Source organism: Lissotriton helveticus, chromosome 11 (genome assembly GCF_964261635.1).
Source record: "Lissotriton helveticus chromosome 11, aLisHel1.1, whole genome shotgun sequence".
Taxonomy (NCBI): domain Eukaryota; kingdom Metazoa; phylum Chordata; class Amphibia; order Caudata; family Salamandridae; genus Lissotriton; species Lissotriton helveticus.
The window spans coordinates 1,156,322,773-1,156,345,834 of record NC_136072.1 but is presented as its reverse complement, the minus strand read 5'-3'; the positions used below and the strand labels follow the sequence as shown (position 1 = coordinate 1,156,345,834).

General features: G+C 53.6%; 1 protein-coding gene across 1 annotated transcript in view; it reads right to left on the bottom strand.

Annotated features, from left to right (window-relative positions):
• Positions 1 to 23,062, bottom strand: part of PPIL2 (peptidylprolyl isomerase like 2) — a 361,075-nt gene that overhangs the window by 30,206 nt on the left and 307,807 nt on the right. Inside the window, exons 15-16 of the mRNA XM_078667958.1 lie at positions 18,867 to 18,984; positions 12,846 to 12,902 (exon numbers count right to left, since the gene is read on the bottom strand). Coding sequence (XP_078524084.1) covers positions 12,846 to 12,902; positions 18,867 to 18,984 — 175 coding nt within the window. The remainder of the gene's footprint in view (positions 1 to 12,845; positions 12,903 to 18,866; positions 18,985 to 23,062) is intronic.

Genomic DNA, 23,062 nt, shown 5'->3' with positions numbered 1-23,062 from the left:
ACTATATCAAGGCCCGCACCACAACTAGCGGGCAGTTGTATCCTGGACAAGAAAGCCCTGCTGATCTGATCACGGCTGACCCTTGGGAGAACTGAACCTGTGAATCCTTGAGCCCTGCTGACGCTGTCGCGGCTCTTACTCGTAACCTGGAACTTGACCATCGGAGCCCTGCTGACGCTGTCGCGGCTCATCCTGGCAAAGACCGAACTAAGACCTCCGAGCCCTGCTGACGCTGTCGCGGCTCATCCTTGCAAAGACCGAACTAAGACCTCCGAGCCCTGCTGACGCTGTCGCGGCTCCTCAAGAACATCTCCAGATCGGGCCCTGCTGACCTCGTCGCGGCTCGATGAGTACTCTGGTCCGGCTGGACCATCAACGCTACCACCACGACCTGAGTCGACCCGAAGTGAGTGAAGCAGCCAGTACGACCATCACCTTCCGTCTCCCCCGGCTCGAGGATTGAGAGCTGCGCGCAGGGTACGCTTCGTATTGGCCTAAAGACTGAGACTGTCCCGCTTCCCTCGTCCCGAATCCCCAAAGACTTTACGATCCCCCGATCGCTTGTAAATAAGAGTGCTAATTTCTGCTTACTGTTTGATAAAAAACTTGTTACTGAAAACCTACGGTGTGGTGTCCGTTCGTAAGTGTGGTGTTAGTTCAGTGTGTACGATCCTAGACTCGAAGTCCCCCCCCCCCTGCCCCCCCCTTCGGTGGGGACCTCACGATAAGACTCGGCAATATCTGTGGGAGAGGTGGGTCCCGGGGTGGTTGGGTGAGCATAACCTGGCCCTCTGAGATCGCCCCTTCTAACATTGGTGGCAGCGGTGGGATAAGAACCTACGTCTAGGGATCGTACAGTAACTGACACACTACCCGAACGAAAAACAACCAGGAGTCTCATCCTAACGAGCGACAAGACCACCTTTCAGATGGACCTTCTGGAAGATTATACACACCGAGAGCTAAAGCAGTTTTGCAAAGACCTTCACATCGCTACAACTGGGTTAAACACCAAGGAGGACTTTCAAAAAGCCCTGACAGCATGGGTAGAGGCCGGAGCCCATCCTCCGCCGCCAACAGAAGACGGTGGAGAGGGAGGACCCCGACCGAAACCCGGGGCCAAGAGGGTGAGAGAGCAGAGTCCCCGACGCGGAGTCCCAGCACGGAGAGAGGTCTGTCATCAGAGGAAATGACCGACCGAGAGCGCAACCGAAACCACGAGCTAGAATTAGAGCGCCTGAAGATAGAAGGAGAACTCAAGTTGGCCGAGAAGAAACTGGCCATCGAGCAGTTGCGGCTGCAAGGCGAACTGGAGGAAAAGAAACTCCAGAGAGAACACGAAGGCAAACGACTCCAGCTAGAGCACGAGCGTGGCCTGAAGGATATCGAACTAAAGGCCCAGAGCGACGACAACCGAACCTCGGGGACCCGAGAAGCCGTTCCCCTGGCGGAACCCAAAGTCCACATCCCCAAGGATGTGGTAAAAGAGTATTACAAGAACGATGATACCCAGCAATGGTTCAAGGCCTACGAAGTCGCCATGACCTCCCACCGAGTTCCGCGGACGGATTGGGGAGCCGGGCTGTGGGGACGATTCCTGAGTGAGGGGAGAGACACCCTACTCGATCTACCGTCCTCCGAGCAAACATCCTACCACCACATGAATGAGGCCCTCCTCACAAGGTACGGGCTCACCCCAGAAATGTACCGACAACGGTTTAGAGACTGCAAGAAGATCCCCGGCACGACATGGGTGGAATATGTGAACTTCTACAGCCGGACCTTGGAAGGGTGGATCAAGGGCAGCAAGGTGTCCACCTTTGAGGGACTCATTGATCTCATCGCCTATGAACATTTGTCCACGAATTGCTTTGTGGAACTGAGACAGCACCTTCTGGACAGCAAATTGGCTGACCCCCGGAAGCTGGCCATCGAAGCAGATCGCTGGGTGAGCACCCGGGTCCCCCGGGGGAGACTATGGCCGAAACGAGCAAGGATCTTCCCGCCAGCAGGGAGGGGGGGTCAGAGTAGACAGAGGGGGTCCCAGGTAGGGTCCCAACGAAGCCCCCCCAGAAACCAGTCCAGAACCTCTCCTCCCACAGCTAGAGCAGGGTTTCCTCCAACCCGACCGGGACCCCGAGTCAGCCAAGCCTGCTTCCATTGCCAGCAACCTGGGCATTATGCCAATGACCCCCGCTGCCCTCTGTTCAAGAAACCTGCTGCTGCAGGTCCCCCAGCGCGCCAGCTAGCCTCCGTAGCCCTAGAAGAAGAAGAAGGGGAGGATTTCGAGGGGGGTGACCCAGCCGCCATGATTTTAGTCTCCCTGGGTGATAGGGAGATGGTTCCCGGAGCCCCCCTGCCAGACAACATGGAGAAGTACCGACAGCAGGTGACCGTCAATGGCCACCACATAGGGGCGCTCCGAGACACAGGGGCCAGCATCACTGCAGTCAGGTGTCACCTAGTCACAGAGGACCAAATTGTACCCCACGCATCCTGCAGAGTGATCGCAGCTGACAATTCCATCCGCACCTGCCGAATAGCTCAGGTCCCGTTCGAATGGGGGGCGTCTCCGAAGAGTTACGAGTAGCAGTCCGCACCGACATGCCCGTGGACTGCCTTCTCGGTAACGACCTGGAGAGCTCCCCGTGGAAGCAGGTAGAACGAAGGACCCACCTGGAGATGGTGGGCCTGCCCGAATGGGCCTGTGTGAGCACGTTCCATGACCGCACGAGTGTCCTCCCCAGAGGGGGCAAGCCCCGAGCACTCCCAGCCAGTCCCCGAGGATCCCGAGGTCCTCGGGTCATCTGAAACCCCCGAGCTGTCTCCCAGTAGGAGCCTTGTCCCCGACGCCGGTCCCCTCGGCCCTGACGTCGAACAGACCCCGAGCTTGGACGACCTTCCTGAGTTGGCCCAGTGGCGCCAGGAGGGAGGGCCGCCCCGAGAAGAATTCTGCCTAGAACAGACCTCCTGTCCTTCCTTGATTGGGCCGCGGCAGCAGGCCGCCGCCCAGGCCGCCGGTGACCAGTCCGGCTCCCACCTTGTCTATTGGGAAAACGGCCTGTTATGGACGCATCTTCAAAGGATCAAAGAGCCAACTGCCAGACCTCTCCAACGGCCAGCCCCCAAGGCCTGAGACCTCCGCCTGCGAGGGTCCGGACATCAAAGGGCCACTGGACTATATCAAGGCCCGCACCACAACTAGCGGGCAGTTGTATCCTGGACAAGAAAGCCTGCTGATCTGATCACGGCTGACCCTTGGGAGAACTGAACCTGTGAATCCTTGAGCCCTGCTGACGCTGTCGCGGCTCTTACTCGTAACCTGGAACTTGACCATCGGAGCCCTGCTGACGCTGTCGCGGCTCATCCTTGCAAAGACCGACTAAGAGCTACGAGCCCTGCTGACGCTGTTGCGGCTCATCCTTGCAAAGACCGAACTAAGACCTCTGAGCCCTGCTGACGCTGTCGCGGCTCCTCAAGAACATCTCCAGATCGAGCCCTGCTGACATCGTCGCGGCTCGAGGAGTACTCTGGTCCGGCTGGACCATCAACGCTACCACCACGACCTGAGTCGACCCGAAGTGAGTGAAGCAGCCAGTATGACCATCATCTTCCGTATCCCCGGCTCGAGGATTGAGAGCTGCGCGCAGGGTACGCTTCGTATTGGCCTAAAGACTGAGACTGTCCCGCTTCCCTCGTCCCTCGTCCCTCATCCCCAAAGACTTTACGATCCCCCGATCGCTTGTAAATAAGAGTGCTAATTTCTGCTTACTGTTTGATAAAGAACTTGTTACTGAAAACCTACGGTGTGGTGTCCGTTCGTAAGTGTGGTGTGAGCTCAGTGTGTACGATCCTAGACTCGAAGTCCCCCCCCCCCCCTCGGTGGGGACCTCACGATAAGACTCGGCAATATCTGTGGGAGAGTTGGGTCCCGGGGTGGTCGGGTGAGCATAACCTGGCCCTCTGAGATCGCCCCTTCTAACAAGAGACCTGCTGGGCAAGCGAAAGTAGGAAGAGGAGAACCTCAGAAAGAGGGGCAGAAAGGGGATCCACAGCCTTTGCTGTGCACCATGCCACAAACTTGTTCCACCTGCAGGCGTATACCGACTTTGTGAAGGGACGCCTGGCTGCCAGAATTACATCACAAACTTCAGGAGGCAAGTCAAATGGCCTCAACTGTCGCCGCTCAATCTCCAAGCATGGAGGTGGAGACTGGACAGGTTCGGGTGGAGGACAGTCCCCTGCTGCTGCGACAGAAGGTCCTCCTGAAGAGGCAGATGAATCGGGGGATCGACAGACATACTGAGTAGCTCAGGATACCAGTATCTTCGTGCCCAGTCCGGAGCCGCAAGGATAACTTGGGCCTGGTCACGCCTAATCTTCTTCAGCACTCTGGGCAGAAGTGGTATAGGCGGAAAGGCATACAACAGACCGCAGCTCTACTCGTGACGAAAAGCGTCTCCGAGCGAGTGCCGCCTTGGAAATTCCATCGCGCAGAACTGATGACATTGCGCGTTCTCTTCTGTGGCAAATAGATCTAACCAAGGCTCTCCCCACTGCTGAAAAAGGCCTTGCGCCACGTCCGAGTTCAGACGCCATTCATGATCCATCATGCACCGACGGCTGAGTTTATTCGCCCTGGCGTTCAGGGAATCTGCAAGGTGTTTAACCACCAGGGTCACGCCCTGATGTTCCAGCCACTTCCAGAGGCGCAGAGCCTCCTGGCATAGGGTCCACGACTCCACCCCGCCCTGTTTGTTGCAGTACCACATGGCGGTGGTGTTGTCTGTGAACACCTGCACTTCACTCCCCCGGACAGAGGGGAGGAATGCCTTCAGTGCAAGCCGGATCGCCCACAGCTCCAGAAGGTTGATGTGGAGCCGAGACTCGACCAGAGGCCTCTGATCTACGCCTCTCCCATGTGGCCTCCCCAGCCCTGGAGGGATGCGTCCGTCACAACTACGTGCTCCGGGTGGGGTAGGAAGAGGGATCTACCGCTGACCCAATCGCGGTCCGTGAGCCACCACTGCAACTGTCTTGCAGTGCCCTCCGAGATCAAGACATGGTCGGACAGATTGCCCTGATGCTGGGCCCACTGAAATTTCAGGTCCCACTGCAGAGCCCGCATCTGCCACCTGGCGTGATGCACCAGAAGGATGCAGGAGGCCATCAGCCCCAGAAGCCGCAGCGTCAACCTGACCGAGACTCGGGATACGGCTGAAAGATCGGAATCAGAGCCTGAATATCCCGAACCCGCTGCTCGGGAGGATAAACCCGAAACTGCGCCAAGTCCAGAACCGTTCCGATGAAGAGGAGCTTCTGAGAGGGACACATGTGTGACTTCGGCACATTGATGGAGAACCCCAGCAGGTGCAGGAGGTCGGCCGTAGTCTGGAGGTGGCTGATGACTGTCTGGGGAGAGCCCACCTTCAACAACCAGTCGTCGAGGTAGGGGAAGACTGAAACCCCTAACCTGCGCAGATGAGCTGCGACCACCGCCATCACTTTCGTGAACACCCGTGGGGCGCTGGTAAGGCCGAAGGGGAGCACGATAAACTGAAAGTGCTCATGGCCTACCGTGAACCGCAGGTAACGCCGGTGGGCCGGCAGGACGGGGATATGAAAATAACCGTCCTGCAAGTCCAACGCTACAATCCAGTCTCCTGGGTCCAGGGCAGCTAGGACCTGAGCTAGTGTCAGCATCTTGAACTTCTCCTGCCAGAGGAAGCCGTTAACGTTCCGCAGGTCCAAGATAGGGCGTAGGCCCCCTTTGCCCTTCTTGGGTACCAGAAAGAAGTGGGAGTAACAACCACACCCTACTTCTGGCCCAGGAACGCGCTGGATGGCCCCCTTGGCCAAGATGGCCGTAACTTCCTCTCGAAGAAGTGCCAAGTCATCCCCCAACACACGGTGGTGCTGCGGTGGCATGGCTGGAGGGGTCGCCTCGAAGGGGAGGGAGTAGCCCCTTAAGACGATTTGCAGCACCCACCTGTCCGATGTGACAGTGCGCCAGTGGAGGTGGTGATGGCGAACCCTGCCCCCCACTGGCGTCACATGGGCCTGAAAGCTCTGACTAGGAAGGTTTTGAGGCGGGTGCTGCAGGGTCAGGTGTGGACTGGCCTCGCCATTGTCCCTGACCGCCGCCACAGCAGTTTCCACATCAGCCACCGCGCTGGACGGTAGTCTGCGGCCCATGGCTGCCAGGACATGTGGGGGTGCCCTTCCTTGGCCACGAAAGGAGCGAAAGGCAGCCGTGTCCTGGCGTGGGGCCGAGAGGCCCAAGGACTTGGCCGTAGCCCTGGAGTCCTTAAAGCGCTCAAGCGCATGGTCTGCCTTGTCGCCGAATAGGCGACGGCCATCAAACGGCATGCCCATAAGGGTGTTCTGGACATCAGCCGAAAAGTTGGCGGATCTCAACCAGGCGTGGCGACAAATCGCCACCGTTGTTGCCATCGCTCTGCCCAGTGAGTCCGTGGTATCCAGCCCACACCGGATGGAGTACCGTGCCGCATCTCGACCCTCCGAAAGGGCTTGGGTGAGTTTAGTCTGGACCTCCGCCGGACATTGTAGCTGCACGTCCGCAACCGTGTCCCACAGAGAGTGGGTATAACGGCCCAAGAGGCACGCGGTGTTGACTGACCGCAGCCCTAAACTCAGGGAGGCGAATACCTTTTTCCCGTATTGCTCGTACCTCTTGGATTCCCGATAGGGGGGAGCCGTAGGGAATGCGGTCTGGGAGTTAGAGGCAGAGGTCTGGATGACCAGGCTCTCGGGGGTGGGGTGGGGGGACAGGAAGCAAGGATCGCCCGGAGCCGGGTTGTGGCGTCTGGCCACGTTCCTATCTACAGGCTGACCTGTAGCGGGCTTGGACCAAGGGCCCAGAAGAACGTCAGACAAGGCCTCATTAAACGGCAGCAGAGGCTCGGCCGAGCTTGCATGCAGTTTAAGGACCTGAGTGAGGAGGTTAGTCCTCATGGCCGCGACGGGGAGCTCCAGGCCCAAGGCCTTGGCCGCCCGCGCCACACTATAGGCAGCCCCCTCCTCCGTAGCCACGGTAGGAGGGGAGACAAAACCAGTGTCCGGCGAGGTGTCCAGACCACTGGCCTCCCTTAGCTCACCTGTCCAGTCCAGATAAGACTGGCACTCCTGTGCCAGAGGGTCCTCAGACCCCTCCCAATCCCCCTCGCCACCCATCTCCTGAGGCTCAGGACCAAAGGACGGGGCCGGGTCATAGAAGTAGAAATCTCCTAGCGGCGTTGAATACGGCGCCGGACCCGAATCGAGGGAGGGAATCGGGGACAGCGCCGCCCAGAGGTTGCGCCGGGAGCGACACCCTGGGGGCTGGCGCCGGCGAGGTCATAAGGTCGACCTGCGGCGACCCGGAACCGGATCCTGCGGGGGCCTGCGGCGCCGGGACCGAAGTCACCGGCGGCGTCGGGACCGAAGCACCCGATGGCTTTGGGACCGAAGCGCCTGACCCGCTGGGACCCCCCAGTCGGGGCCGCTTGGCCCGAAGGCGCCGCGAAGCCCGACGGAGGAGTGAGTGACCTCATGACTGTGAGGAAGGCCTCGATCTCCCCCGGCGTTGCGTTCTGCCCAGGGACCGACGGGTATTGAGCAGGCCGCGACGCCCGTGACTCCGGAGGAGCCGCGAGGGCGGTGTCCCCCGAACTCTCGGCCGCGTCACGCGAGCGTCTGGGGGAGTCGGAAGAGCGATGACGTCTCTTCGACTTCTTGTGCTTACCTGAGGATTTCGAGCCCGAAGACCGAGGACGACTCCCGGAGCTATGGCGGCTCCGACCCCGCGACAGGTCCCTCGACCTCCTCAGGGACCAGGACCTGGAGAGGCACGGGGCCGACTGCCGGAGCTCGAATCGCTTGCGGGACCGCTCCCGCCTAGCTTTAGAAGTCAGGGCCCGACAGTCTGAGCAGGCCTTGTCGTCATGGTCGAGGGCCAGGCAATGAAGACACCGGTGGTGGGGGGGCGGTAACCGACATCAGTCGGTCGCAGGGTTTAAACCCGGGCATCCCTACCGGCACCGTCGGAGTCGTTAGACTTCAAAAAAGAAAAAAAATTATCGAAAAAGTTTAGTCAAAAATTGACTAAGGGGTACCACTTTTTCCGGATCTGCGCTTGCTGGCACGGAAAAAAGAAGAACTGACGTCAGCGCGCGAGGGCGGCGTCTAAGTACTCCGGCGACGTCATCTCGGCACCAACGACGCCGGCGACAGACGCAGAGCCGTAGACGATGCCTACAGACGCGCAGGGGTACTGCTACGCAAAAGTTTCCGGATCCAGTCTGACGCCTGGGGATATTCTAAGGTAAGGAATCTAATACTAACCTGTTTCTTTCAGATAACCAAGACACAATGCAAGCACACGGACATTCAAGGTCCAAGCCAGCCACAATCCAGGTACACAAAGAACAAAGACACAACAGAAGCACACAAACATTCAAGGTCCTATCCAGGCCACAACCCAGGTACACAAAGAACCAAGACACAATCCAGGTAGATAAGGAACCAAGACACAACACAAGCACACAGACATTCAAGGCCCAGGCCAGCCACAGTCCAGGTACACAAACAACCAAGACACAATGCAAGCACACAGACATTCAAGGTCCAAGCCAGCCACAATCAAGGTACACAAAGAACCAAGACACAGCACCAGCACACAGACAGTCAAGGTCCTATCCAGGCCACAATCCAGGTACACAAAGAACCAAGGCACAATCCAGGTAGATAAGGAACCAAGACACAACACAAGCACACGGACATTCAAGGTCCAAGCCAGCCACAATCCAGGTACACAAAGAACAAAGACACAACACAAGCACACAAACATTCAAGGTCCTATCCAGGCCACAACCCAGGTACACAAAGAACCAAGACACAATCCAGGTAGATAAGGAACCAAGACACAACACAAGCACACAGACATTCAAGGCCCAGGCCAGCCACAGTCCAGGTACACAAACAACCAAGACACAATGCAAGCACACAGACATTCAAGGTCCAAGCCAGCCACAATCAAGGTACACAAAGAACCAAGACACAGCACCAGCACACAGACAGTCAAGGTCCTATCCAGGCCACAATCCAGGTACACAAAGAACCAAGACACAACACAAGCACACAGACATTCAAGGCCCAGGCCAGCCACAGTCCAGGTACACAATCAACCAAGACACAATGCAAGCACACAGACATTCAAGGTCCTATCCAGGCCACAATCCAGGTACACAAAGAACCAAGACACAATCCAGGTAGATAAGGAACCAAGACACAACACAAGCACACAGACATTCAAGGCCCAGGCCAGCCACAGTCCAGGTACACAATCAACCAAGACACAATGCAAGCACACAGACATTCAAGGTCCTATCCAGGCCACAATCCAGGTACACAAAGAACCAAGACACAATCCAGGTAGATAAGGAACCAAGACACAACACAAGCACACAGACATTCAAGGCCCAGGCCAGCCACAGTCCAGGTACACAATCAACCAAGACACAATGCAAGCACACAGACATTCAAGGTCCTATCCAGGCCACAATCCAGGTACACAAAGAACCAAGACACAATCCAGGTAGATAAGGAACCAAGACACAACACAAGCACACAGACATTCAAGGCCCAGGCCAGCCACAGTCCAGGTACACAAACAACCAAGACACAATGCAAGCACACAGACATTCAAGGTCCAAGCCAGCCACAATCAAGGTACACAAAGAACCAAGACACAGCACCAGCACACAGACAGTCAAGGTCCTATCCAGGCCACAATCCAGGTACACAAAGAACCAAGACACAACACAAGCACACAGACATTCAAGGCCCAGGCCAGCCACAGTCCAGGTACACAATCAACCAAGACACAATGCAAGCACACAGACATTCAAGGTCCTATCCAGGCCACAATCCAGGTACACAAAGAACCAAGACACAATCCAGGTAGATAAGGAACCAAGACACAACACAAGCACACAGACAGTCAAGGTCCTATCCAGGCCACAATCCAGGTACACAAAGAACCAAGACACAAGACATGAGATTAATGCAGGACCCCTGCACACGGGACCCCTGCACACAGGACCCCTGCACACGGGACCCCTGCACACGGGACCCCTGCACACGGGACCCCAGAGCCAGCCCCGTCTCCGCAGGGAGGGCAGCCGCCTGGCATCAGAGCCCTTCTGTCGCCGGAATTAAACAAGATCAGACTCTGAGATGCATTTCCAGAGCGGCTGCGAGGAGCGGGGCCTCTCTGGAGGGCCATTACAGGATTTACACGAAAATCCAATTATGCCTCTCTATATATAAGAAGCCGTAATTTGAGGCTGATCGCAGGGAGCTGCGGAAACAGACGAACATTACTTGAAAGGTCAATCACAAGCTCTAAAGATAGCACCAGAGCAGGGCTTCCGCCCCACCGCGCGTGAAAGGTGAGCCGCCACTTAGAGCAGAGTGACGTCAGCGGATGTGGGCTGCGCGGGGGCCGCTCCTACCTTCCTGCAGAGGCCAGCACTGGCCTCCTCAGTGAGACTCAGCCAGGGTCATAGCGCCTCGAAGCAGAAAGGTGCTTCCAGGCGCGCGGAGATGAGAGGGGGCGGGAAGAGGGAGACAGGAGGAAGGGGAGACAGGAGGAAGGGGCTTCCAGGCACGCGGAGGTGAGAGAGGCGCGGGGGGAGGGACTAGATAAGAGGGGAGCTGGGAAGAGGTGAGACAGGAGGAAGGGGCATGGGGCGAAGAAAGAGGAAAACAAAGGTGAGGGATGGGTTCTAGGTGAGTACATCCGCGCCATCAATTACTCTGGAATCAACCTTGGGAGATTCAACTCCAGGAAACAAATTTCGGGTTCCCATTAAAAAAAAGTATTTTTGCATTAAAATCGGACTATTTTTTTTTTTTTTTTTTTAAATGGAGGACTTTTTTCCGCTTTAGGGATTTGACCCCTCTGTCCACCCAAAATGCACTTACCTTTTTTTAGGTAAATGTTTTTCTTGCGATTTTATTTTCCTTCCAACATAGTTTCCCATTTTTGTTTCTTATACAAAGTGATTAAGTGTCCGAGTGTAATCGACAAGTTACTAAGAGATGGGTAAGGAGACAGAGAGACCAGCAGCAACTGGAGGGAGATGCAGAGATGGGAAAACAGAGAAGGGATGACGGAGGGGAGAGTGGGGGAACGAGAAAGAGGAGTCAGAGAAGATGAAGGGAATGTTGGATTGACAGACTAAGGGGCAGGGGAGACAGGCAGGTAAATCAAGTCTGAGAAGGACCTCCCTCATTAATAACATTTCAAGCCATACATAGTGCCTAAGTCGCTCCTCAGAGCCCCAAAATACAAGTCCCCTCCCACCTTTCCAGAATTTTAGACAGCCGCGTGCCCCCTCTATGTCTAGTATGCAGGTAGAGGGCCAGCATGGCAGCCCACAGGGACACACGTGAGTTCACCACAGTCCCCCGCGAGGCCACCACAGTCCCCCGCGAGGCCACCACAGTCCCCCGCGAGGCCACCACAGTCCCCCGCGAGGCCACCACAGTCCCCCGCGAGGCCACCACAGTTCCCCGCGAGGCCACCACAGTCCCCCGCGAGGCCACCACAGTCCCCCGCGAGGCCACCACAGTCCCCCGCGAGGCCACCACAGTCCCCCGCGAGGCCACCACAGTCCCCCGCGAGGCCACCACAGTCCCCCGCGAGGCCACCACAGTCCCCCGCGAGGCCACCACAGTCCCCCGCGAGGCCACCACCGTCCCCCGCGAGGCCACCACCGTCCCCCGCGAGGCCACCACCGTCCCCCGCGAGGCCACCACCGTCCCCCGCGAGGCCACCACCGTCCCCCGCGAGGCCACCACCGTCCCCCGCGAGGCCACCACCGTCCCCCGCGAGGCCACCACCGTCCCCCGCGAGGCCACCACAGTCCCCCGCGAGGCCACCACAGTCCCCCGCGAGGCCACCACAGTCCCCCGCGAGGCCACCACAGTCCCCCGCGAGGCCACCACAGTCCCCCGCGAGGCCACCACAGTCCCCCGCGAGGCCACCACAGTCCCCCGCGAGGCCACCACAGTCCCCCGCGAGGCCACCACAGTCCCCCGCGAGGCCACCACAGTCCCCCGCGAGGCCACCACAGTCCCCCGCGAGGCCACCACAGTCCCCGCGAGGCCACCACAGTTCCCCGCGAGGCCACCACCGTCCCCCGCGAGGCCACCACCGTCCCCCGCGAGGCCACCACCGTCCCCCGCGAGGCCACCACCGTCCCCCGCGAGGCCACCACCGTCCCCCGCGAGGCCACCACCGTCCCCCGCGAGGCCACCACAGTCCCCCGCGAGGCCACCACAGTCCCCCGCGAGGCCACCACAGTTCCCCGCGAGGCCACCACAGTTCCCCGCGAGGCCACCACAGTCCCCCGCGAGGCCACCACAGTCCCCCGCGAGGCCACCACAGTCCCCCGCGAGGCCACCACAGTCCCCCGCGAGGCCACCACAGTCCCCCGCGAGGCCACCACAGTCCCCCGCGAGGCCACCACAGTTCCCCGCGAGGCCACCACAGTCCCCCGCGAGGCCACCACAGTCCCCCGCGAGGCCACCACCGTCCCCCGCGAGGCCACCACCGTCCCCCGCGAGGCCACCACCGTCCCCCGCGAGGCCACCACCGTCCCCCGCGAGGCCACCACCGTCCCCCGCGAGGCCACCACCGTCCCCCGCGAGGCCACCACAGTCCCCCGCGAGGCCACCACAGTCCCCCGCGAGGCCACTACAGTCCCCCGCAAGTCCACCAAAGACAGAAGATTTTGGCAGCATGGACCTTCGAAGAGATCAGTTCCTTCATCGCTTACCTCCCAAACACACTGTGCTTCTTGTCCAGGTAGGTGCAGGAGCGGAACGTGATGAAGCTGCAGGAGAAAAGATCAGAGGGTGAGTGAGGGACTTCGATAGAGACAGACAACCTACAACACCAGCAGGGGTCAAACTCTGATCACAACAAACATGCGCTAGAATTGAGCCTCCAGCAGCCTGGGCCAGGGATGTCAACCCAACTAGAAAGAATCCGAGTGCAAAGGCAGTCTATAGGTTCCTTGGTCAATGACACAGCACATTCTGTGGTCTACAGGGTTAGCGTCTCTCCATCCCACGGTTCCCCTCTGGGCGACCTTGTTCCTCTATTAAGAACCTGCATGGGGAGCCACGGTGACAATGAATTGTAAGAGATCTTGCGTATGGGCATGAAATAGAGCTGCAAACCTTTAAGGCTCCTCCGCGGAGCGGACTGAGCCTAGGGTAACCCACCAGGCAGCCCGTGACATGACCGCCTATGGTGTGCTGTGCACAAATGTACACAGGGGCCTGACCTTACCTCTAGGGAAAAGCGCTGGGGCTCGGCCCTTCTAACAAACATGGTCCTGGCAGCTCAACTGGGAGAGATTCAAGATCCTAGCAGCCTCTCGGCGCTTGTGTGGGGTGCAAACATTACTGATCAGAGCCCCCTTGCACTCTAACATCAGCCCTGACAAGAACATCAGAGTTGTAGGGCGGGGGGAACGAAGAGTGAGTAACAGGATCGCTTCTGGAGTGAGCGCCCGGCTATCACCGTTCTTCGTGATGATCAGAAAGCAGGAGGTGGTAAGAAGCTGTATCGACCCAAGGCAGGTCTTCATTTAAAACTTTCTGCACTGCACTTCAGGAAGACACCCAGGAGAGAATGGTGTGTATCACTTACAACGCAACTTTTACGTCGTAATGCTGTTACAACGCAGCTATTACAACGCAGGATCCATTACAACGCATGGCATTACAACGCATGGCATTACATCGCAGATACTATTACAACGCATACCATTACATCGTAAGTATTGGTAAGTATATAATTTATTTTAATTTTATTTAATATTATATAAATGATTTAATTAATATTAATTATAAATAAAAATAAATAAAAATATTTATTTATGTTTTTAAATATTATAAATTAATATTTATTATTTTAAGTATTATAAATTAATATTTATTATTTTAAGTAATTTTTTAAATAAATATGAGTATAGGAGTATATGTATAGGTGTTTGGGGGTACAGGGGTGTTTTTAGGTTTCAGGGCAGGGTTTGTGTTTTGGGGTACAGGGGTGTTTTTAGGTTTCAGGGCAGGGTTTGGGTTTTGGGGTACAGGGGTGTTTTTAGGTTTCAGGGCAGGGTTTGGGTTTTGGGGTACAGGGGTGTTTTTAGGTTTCAGGGCAGGGTTTGGGTTTTGGGGTACAGGGGTGTTTTTAGGTTTCAGGGCAGGGTTTGGGTTTTGGGGTACAGGGGTGTTTTTAGGTTTCAGGGCAGGGTTTGGGTTTTGGGGTACAGGGGTGTTTTTAGGTTTCAGGGCAGGGTTTGGGTTTTGGGGTACAGGGGTGTTTTTAGGTTTCAGGGCAGGGTTTGGGTTTTGGGGTACAGGGGTGTTTTTAGGTTTTAGGACAAGGTTTGGGTTTTGGGGTACAGGGGTGTTTTTAGGTTTTAGGGCAGGGTTTGGCTTTAGGGATAATTAAATTATATTTACCATTTTTAAATTAAATGAAATATATTTAATAAATTAAATTAATTATTTTACATTAATTACATTTTTTAATTAAATTAAATTAATTACAATTTTTATTATATTTACATTTATTAAATAGATATTATTTTATTAAATTAAATTAATGACAATTTTTAAATGTCTTTTAATTAAATTATTTAAAAAAATTTAATTACAATAAACTAAATAACATTTTAAAAAAAAGTCAACTTACCTATATTTACGATGTAATGCCATGCGTTGTAATAGCACATGCGATGTAATGCCATGCATTGTAATGACATCCGTTGTAATGGATCCCGCGTTGTAAAATCTGCGTTGTAACGGAACGCGTTGTAAAATAACGCGTTGTAACATCATAGATCCGGAGAGAATGCATCACCCCAGTATTCAAGTGATTACGAGGTGCCACCCGTGGCCCTACAGCACGCCATGGAGAGGCTCAGAGTATCTGGATACGAGGGTGAACTCCACCACCCCCTATCCAGGCCGCCTTCCCGCGTTGAGGGATCACATGTTCTTGAAGTAACCCCATTCAAGAATGTCGCAGCTAGTACAAAAGGCTCTGCATTCAATGTGGCACCATTAATGCCACCGGCCCATGCACAAAGGACACAGTTATAGTCGGAAACCTGAGATCCAACTGTCATCCTCTCCAGAAGGCTGCAGAGCATTGAATTTATTTTTTATTTTATTAACTGTACAATTAATTAAAATCATTACAGTAAAACCCTTAAAAACGAGCAATTAAAAGATTGGTCACAGTAAAAGTAGTGGAGCTTCAGGTAAAATTTGGTTGATATACCACCCCCTCTCACCACGGCCCCCACTCAATCAGCGAGCGCCAGTGATCATTGTCACGTGTCCTTGCACAAAGTTTATGAGACACCCCAGTGTACCTTGGGTATTTTCTACTTCGGCAATTTGGACAGTGAACGCCAATGCTTATTAAAGGGAAAATTTTAAGAAAAAGGAATTCGCACATGCCGGTCAGCGATCCTACAAATGCTGGACTCAGTGGATCCTCAATTTATTTGTAGAGTAATCATGTATGTTAATAATTTTGAAAACAAAAGAACAGAATACACAAATTAGAACTCTTGGAATTTTTTAACCTGTATCTTTTATCAGCTTTTGAGTAAGCATAAAAATCATATGGACTTACTGAATCACCAATGTTGTTTCTCTTTATCAATAGTGTCTTAACTTGAATATTTGAAGCAGTTTTTTTTTTTTTTAAATCTTTTAACAAGTACATATTTCTTTTCTTCTTAACTGATATAGTATGCAACATTGTAATGGTTTTTATTAACTATACAATAAAGAATCTTAATTACTTCGGCAATTTGTAAGCCAATCTCCTCGGCCCTTCAATGGAGGGCCGAAATATGGTGCAGTCCGAATAGGACGAGTAAGAGGGTGCAGGGCTCGGTACTTGTTTGGGGCTCGGCTGCTTATGCCCCTGGTTTTGCCGTGCTCAGCACCATGGTTTGATCGTATTCATTTGCAGCCTTTAGAGCAATCCAAATCTGATGAGTACATTCTACCAGTCTCGCCAGGGTCATCGTGGTTGTTTTAGAAAAGCACAAGGCTGACGCTTCACTACATGTCTTGGTTCCCTTGGTGATACAAATATGGTTTATAGAACTAGCTAAATCACTGGAACTGGAGAACACCGGCTCCACAATGCTGAAGATCACAAGAACGAGGTATAACGGTCCCGCGGGCAGGAACAGAAGGATGCAGAAAACAATGCCTTTTAGGTTACAGATATCTTTAATCTGGTCGCTAACAGCAGGACTTTCACTCTCCAAGAGCGGAATTCCTTTAGACTAGAGTATACAATTATGAGGGAATGGGGTGTACTGTATGGTGTGCTTGTGCGACCTCACTGTGTACTACACTATCCAACCCCATTAAGACCAGAAGGTTTCGTCTGTAAAACCTTCAGCTGAACCCTGGGTAACGGTGGCACTGAGCAGGAAGGCTTACACAGAGGAACTAGTGTAAAGCATCTAAACAGCACCAATACAATTGAAGAAAAAAGCCACAACGCTCAAAGCCGATACCAATTTATGAAAAGAGACTACATTTTATATACATTTTGACACCAAAATCAATATAATGCACTTAAGCATTGGCAAAATCAACAAATCTGACAGTTAAAACCTTATTCAGTAAAAAAAGACGGGTGATGTTACTTGGAGTCACTTTAGGTGACAAACTCTAGTTGGGAGCCATTTGGGGGTCTAACCTGGTCCCCAAGAGCAGTTACTTTAACAGATGATGCAGGCCTCACTCCCTGCCAGGCACTTTTAGCCAATGCAGGCTTTTCCAATGGGAGTGGTCCTGATGCAAGTGAGGAAGTATATTGAAGATGCTCCATGGATGCTATGCGGTCGACTGAGTCCTCCTACGAATTCCTTGGACATCCCACAAAGTCCTCTCTGATCTGGCCAAGATCCAGTCGCCACTGGACTATGGTCACAGGCCAATCCTTCCTGAGTCAATAACTCTCTGTTGGAGGGTCCCAGCAGCTCTACGACCGCATTTCCAGGCTCAGCAAACTCTGGTGCAACTCAGTGCATCGAGCCGTGGTCCCTGATGTTGCATGGCAGTAGTGGTAGCAACTTGAAGATGTTGGGTTACCAACCTGCCAAAGCAAGCCTATTCCACTGCTGTGTTCCTGTGCTATGAACAGGAGGCCAGTCAGCTGGCCCTTGGAATCGTCTGGCATTACTGGGCTCCAGAGACAACTTCTCCTTAAGCAGGACCACCAGGCACAGTCCCATCCTTTGCTAGCCAGCAGGTGCAGTCCTCCCCCTGGGTGCAGCAGAGGAGTCATTCTTCAGTCCTTCTTCCAGTCAGTAGAGACCCGAGGTCTGGGTGCCAGGAGTGGCCTCCTTAATGCTTGGAAAATGCCCCCACGACAGGATGTGGTTGGTAGCCAATGGGCTACCAGATTCCCTCCCACCTGGTGACCACTGCCTGTGGAGTGTGGCATCTGGCTATCCCAGAATGCACCATTGTGCCCATTCCCAAGATGGCGAGACCCCTCGCTTGCTGTTCAGACCTCACAAACCCACCTCTGTGGTGTGGCTACCTCGGGGATACACGCCCTTGGGGCAACTGGTTTTCCTTCTCTGCCCCCCATGCCCGCCTGACTGCCTAAACAACGGAGCAGCCCTCCTCCCTAGTGTAGACATCTGCCCTTAAATGGCGGCTTCTCCTTTGAAGCCTCCCTTTTCGGGTGACCATGCAAGTGGCCTTGTGCAGGAGGGAAGTAAAACCTCCCGGCCTTCTAACCTCATTGTTCGTCCTGAGAGTCGCTGGCACGTCTAGGATGACAGAAAGCCGTCTCATGGAACAGGCTCCATGTGTGCTCGGGAAGGCTCAAGAGTATTAAAGGCAACAAAGTTGCAGCTTTGCTAAAGCCGCACACTGCAACAAGTTACATTGACGTTGACTTGAGCTACAAGTCGGGCTTAAAGTAGCGAGTTGTTTAATACCTCTAAGTCCCCACTTAGGTCACACCGTGCAGGAGTAGGCACAACTGCGGGGTCAGCGTACAATCCTGTACTAGCCAATTGGGCGACCAATTCCTGCCACAGTCGTTTTGCTGGCAGGACATGTAAAATACATGCCGTGCTTGTGTCATATGTTGTACCCTTCCTTAGGACTCGGTAGGCCTGCCACAGGGGTGACTTGTACAGATGCACAGGGGATGCAGTGGCCTTGACATGGCTTTCAATGGCAAAGTCGAGCTAGCAGTGCACAACTGCTGCACAAGTCTGCAGTGGTGGACTGGGGGCTTCCAGGGTGCCGCAACCAGTGCTGCAAGCCTTGGGGTACCCCTCTAAATTACATGCCCTGGCTACAATATTCTAGGGACTTACCGGCAAGTTAGCTATTTCCAGTTGGGCACAGCCAATTCGACATACACTTTAGAGTCAGCGCACCGGTACTGAGGTCTGTTTACCAGGCGTCAGCGCACTCTGAGTCGAAAAACCAGCATCTTTAGTTGAAAAACCTGGGAATGACCACTGAAAAAGAGGCATTTCCTAAAAACAATCACATCATATAGGTTTTATAAAAATACAATCCTAGTGTGAGTTTTTAGGATTTCCAAGTGGTACACAACAATAAGAGGAGGTGTCCTCAATTGGTACTAAAGGCTCCAGAGCAATCACCTTACCACCTGGAAAGTGTAACAGTTACAGGCAGTTGTACACTGCAGGAAGCAGCACACCACAACGTACACACCACAATGTACAATCACTGCATCTTGCAAATAAATAACTCACAACTGGGACTTGTTGGTGTTGGGCCCAGAGTTCGCCATGCTCAGCACACCCCTCCCAGTGTGAGACAGGTTCGGCTTGAACTCATCTTTGAAAGGCTTCCCCCAGTAGGACTCACCACCTGAAAAACAAACAAGGTCCACTGAGTTGTGTTGCTCCTGCACCAGGTGTTGCCACTTCCATTACAAACTTTTGCCCTGCGAATACCCAAGGCACAAGAATTCACAATATAAACACTTCCTGCAGGGAGAAACTAACTCCACACAGACTGTCACGTGACACAGCACAGCAAGGTGAAGGTGACAGATGATGCTGCAGGCCCGTGGTACTCATGGCATGGCCTGCGGGTCGCCAGCGGCCTGGCAGGCCTTCATTGGCGGACCACGGACCTTGCCTTGTCGTTTCTACGTTTCCAGTGAGGCCAGAAAAGAACACAAAAGATGACTGCAGGAGCATACGTAGTGAGTACGTATTAAATAGGTATTGAGTACGTATTAATTAGGTATTCAGTACGTATGCTCCTGCGGCCATTTTTTGTGTTTACTGCCTGTCTCTGTGACGTCACGGCATCACCGGAAAGTTTCTCAAAAGGACCTTTAAAAGTCAGCTGTAAGCGCTTTCACAGCAGACTTTTAAAGGGCCTTTTGGGAAGCTTCCTGTTTGGAGAGAGACAGAGAGACAGAGATAGATAGATAGAGATGTGTATGCCACGTCAGGTGGCTCAGTGGACTAACGCGTCCGCTACAGAGGCCTGTGTTCAACCTCATGGTCACAGTTTTTTTTAGGTCTCGCCTACGCAGCGCTCAAGTGCTGCTTTGGAGTGACCTCTTGAAATGGCTCCAGGCTTTTGTGGAAACTCGTGCATGTTCTGCAGTGTTTCCAATTGACCCTCGTGCATGTGCGGCATTTGCCTTGCGGGAGTGGGCAGCGGCGCCATCTGTTAGCAATTAACGTTCCTGCTGCTGCTCGCTCCCGCAAGGCAAATACCGCACATGCACGAGGGCCCATTGGAAACAGGGCCGTGCGTGCTTGTTTTGATTTGTATAAGACGTGCATTTCCATCGTGGAGCACAAACGCAGCCTTGAGGTGCTTGAAGTCTTCCTCGGTGCGTGGTTCACAGGGTCAGTCGACTCGGCATTACGCAGGGAAGAGCCTCGCTTTAGAAGCTGGCTAGTTATTCAGTTTTACTTCGGTGAGGGAGAAATGTCCCTCGCAACCGCCAGTTCCGCAGTCCAGATGCTCAAGCCCACCGAGGAAGCGAGATCAGCGGGGCAGAGGGATCGGGGGGGTCTCACCCACGGGGTACCGCGCTCCATTAAACAATGCAAGTGTTAAACTACGTGTTGTTCCTCTGCAGCTGCACATCTGACGGAGATCTGCAAGGAGGGGGCTGTGTGTTTGGAACTGTGAATGCTCCTGTCTCAAGAATCACTTCCTCAGTGAGGGTCACGCATGGTTCTGAGATAGGGTATCAATTAATTTCCTTACACAAGACCTCCTACCGAATGGAAGGACGAGGAGGGTGGTACATTTTTGTTTTTATGTGGAGTTACTCGCTTCGCTATGGGGTTTGCTCCGGACTGTAGAGATCTTTTGATGTATTCACTTCTCTCTGTGAGCTGTACTGATTTAATATTATCCTCTGTTGGTTTTGAGAGCCTCAGAGTGACTATGCTGTGGTGGGGCACGGTGTGTAGACTCTGCCCTTTTCCCACGCTTTGCCGCTTACACACACACTCTATTGTATGTTCAGTCACACTTCTCTCCACAGGAGAACATTTTCGAGCTTGCGGCTCACTTCTCGGGTCTAATGATTTTGCTCAATCTCGGCTGCCTTCCTTGTGAAAGCCATAGTGATATTCTCTGTGGCCCATTGGTGTTTTACACTTCTCGCCAACATTATCCATTTTCTTTGGGTTTCAAGCTAGTATAAAGTTTTTATGTTGACTGTGCCATTACAGGGACAAGCTGCTTCCCCCCACCTCAGCCACAAACCACACTGTAAATTTGGCCCCCGAAAGAAAGTTTGTGAGTACCCATGCTCTAGGCGGAGCACAGGGCCTACACACAGGATAGGACGCATCAGGACGACGCAGGCCACAGCAGGACATGGTGGAATTATAACAGAGAGGGCAAACAGGCAGAACACAGGTGATGATGGGACACACCCCTTATCTAAGGCTGTCATGTTACCACTGACACAAACAAGTACTTCAAAGTAGCTAGGGCAGTCGCTTTTTTCTGAGTCTTGAACACAGGCGTCTGACCACAAATCTCGACTGAACAGGAATGAAGGGGAAGGAAGGGAGAAGGAAATAAAAGTGCAAAAGAAAGAAAAAAGGCAGGGGCAGGAGAGCGAAGAAGGGGTGGGGCAGAGCAGAGAAAACTGGAATAGGCGGAAGGAGACAGGAGAGGGGGGGTCTGTGCCATTTTAGGTGATATTCTATGAAGTTGTATAGTGCCTTCTGTCATTGTCATGGCATTGAGGCGCTGCAGACAGCGGGTGGTTTGGATTCCATCACAGACTGCAGCCAGAGACCTGGTTCCTGAGCTCGAGGGTCAGAAGCCGGGCGTGGGGGCCACAGACGAAGGCAAACGAAAGTGGAGGGGGAAGGAAAGAGAGGAGGGGCAAGGAAAGAGAGGAGGGGGAAGGAAAGGGGGGAAGGAGACAGAGGGAAGAAGGACCCATGCAGGCTTGAGGGAAACAGAGGAGGGGAGAGATGAAGAGGAGGGGAAAGATGGAGAAGAGGGGAGAGATGGAGAGGAGGGGGCGAATACATGTGGGTTAAAGGGGGAGACAGAGAGGAAGGGGAAATACATGAGGAGATGCCTAGGGGAGAGTTAAAGGAGAGGAGTGGAGAGGAGGGAGAGAATATATAAGAAGGAGAGACCCCCGAGGAGGGTTGGGGGACTTGTAGAGGATTTGGAATTCGCAGAAATTGGCGTTAGCATGAGCTGAAGCCACTTTAGTTGTAGCACCCATTTTGTTAGCCATGTGATTTTTCCGTCTTCACTGTTGCTTGCCTTTCTATTCTGTTAGTTAACTGTAGTTAACTCCTTCAGTACTGAGCCAGAGCACTATGTGAGCTCAGAAAGGCCTGTAGCTGCTAGAGTGCACCTGTTTTAGAATGTAACTGTCACGCTATTTCAACTGATGTAAGCAGTTCTGTCTCCCCTCCCACTTTGCTGACCAAGTGTTTTCTGTCTGCCCAGGTTAGTCGATAGCCATTCCTGTGTAAACATTTACCTTCTATTTCGATCTCCATGCTTACTGTGCAACAAACTGAGTATATAGGACCCTTGGTTTCTGTATTCCATGTACTACCTCATACAGTGCCCGAGGGTGTTGTATTGATGTAGTCCCACTCATGAGTGGTTCATAAACTTTGTTATTTGATATTCCAGCTTCCGTGCCAATCTCTATTTTGTTAGTTTAAGGACCAGTGGACAGATAAGGGTGAACCTCTGCACCGGTGGGCCCCTAAAAAGGCTCATTTCCACAAGGAGGGAGAAAATACATGAGGGTTAGAGGTGGAGACACTTAAAGGAGGGAGAAAATACATTAGGAGAGAGACAGAGGTGGGTTAGAGGGGTAGACATGGAGAAGAGGGAGACAATACAGGCCCAGAGGAGGGTGAAAGGGTGAAGACATGGAGGGGGGCATAGAGAGGAGGGGGATATTACATGAGGGTTAGAGGGGGAAACAGAGGAGGGGGAAATTATATGAGGATCAGAGGGGTATTATACGAAAAGGTTAGGCCCAGAGGAGAGCTAGAGGAGGAGACATGAAGAGGAGGGGGTAGTACATGAGGGTGAGGCCCAGATGAGGTTTAAAGAGGGAGACATGGGAAGGAGGGGGTATTGCATGAGGAGGAGAGACCCTGAGGAGGGTTAGAGGGGGAGTCATGGTGGGGGGTGGTATTACAGGAGGAAGAGAGACCCTGAGGAGGGTTAGAGGTGAGACATAGAGAAGAAGGGGTAATATATGAGGAGAGACCCTGAGTAGGGTTAGAGGGGGCGACATGGAGATGAGGGGGTATTCCATGAGAAGGATAGGTTTAGAGGAGTGTTGGGGGGGGCATGAAGAGGAGGGGGTAATACATGAGGAGGAGATGCCCAGATGAGGGTTAGAGGGGTAGACATGGAAAGGAGGGGGTATTCCATGAGGAGGAGAGGTTTAGAGGTGGGTTGGGGGGGG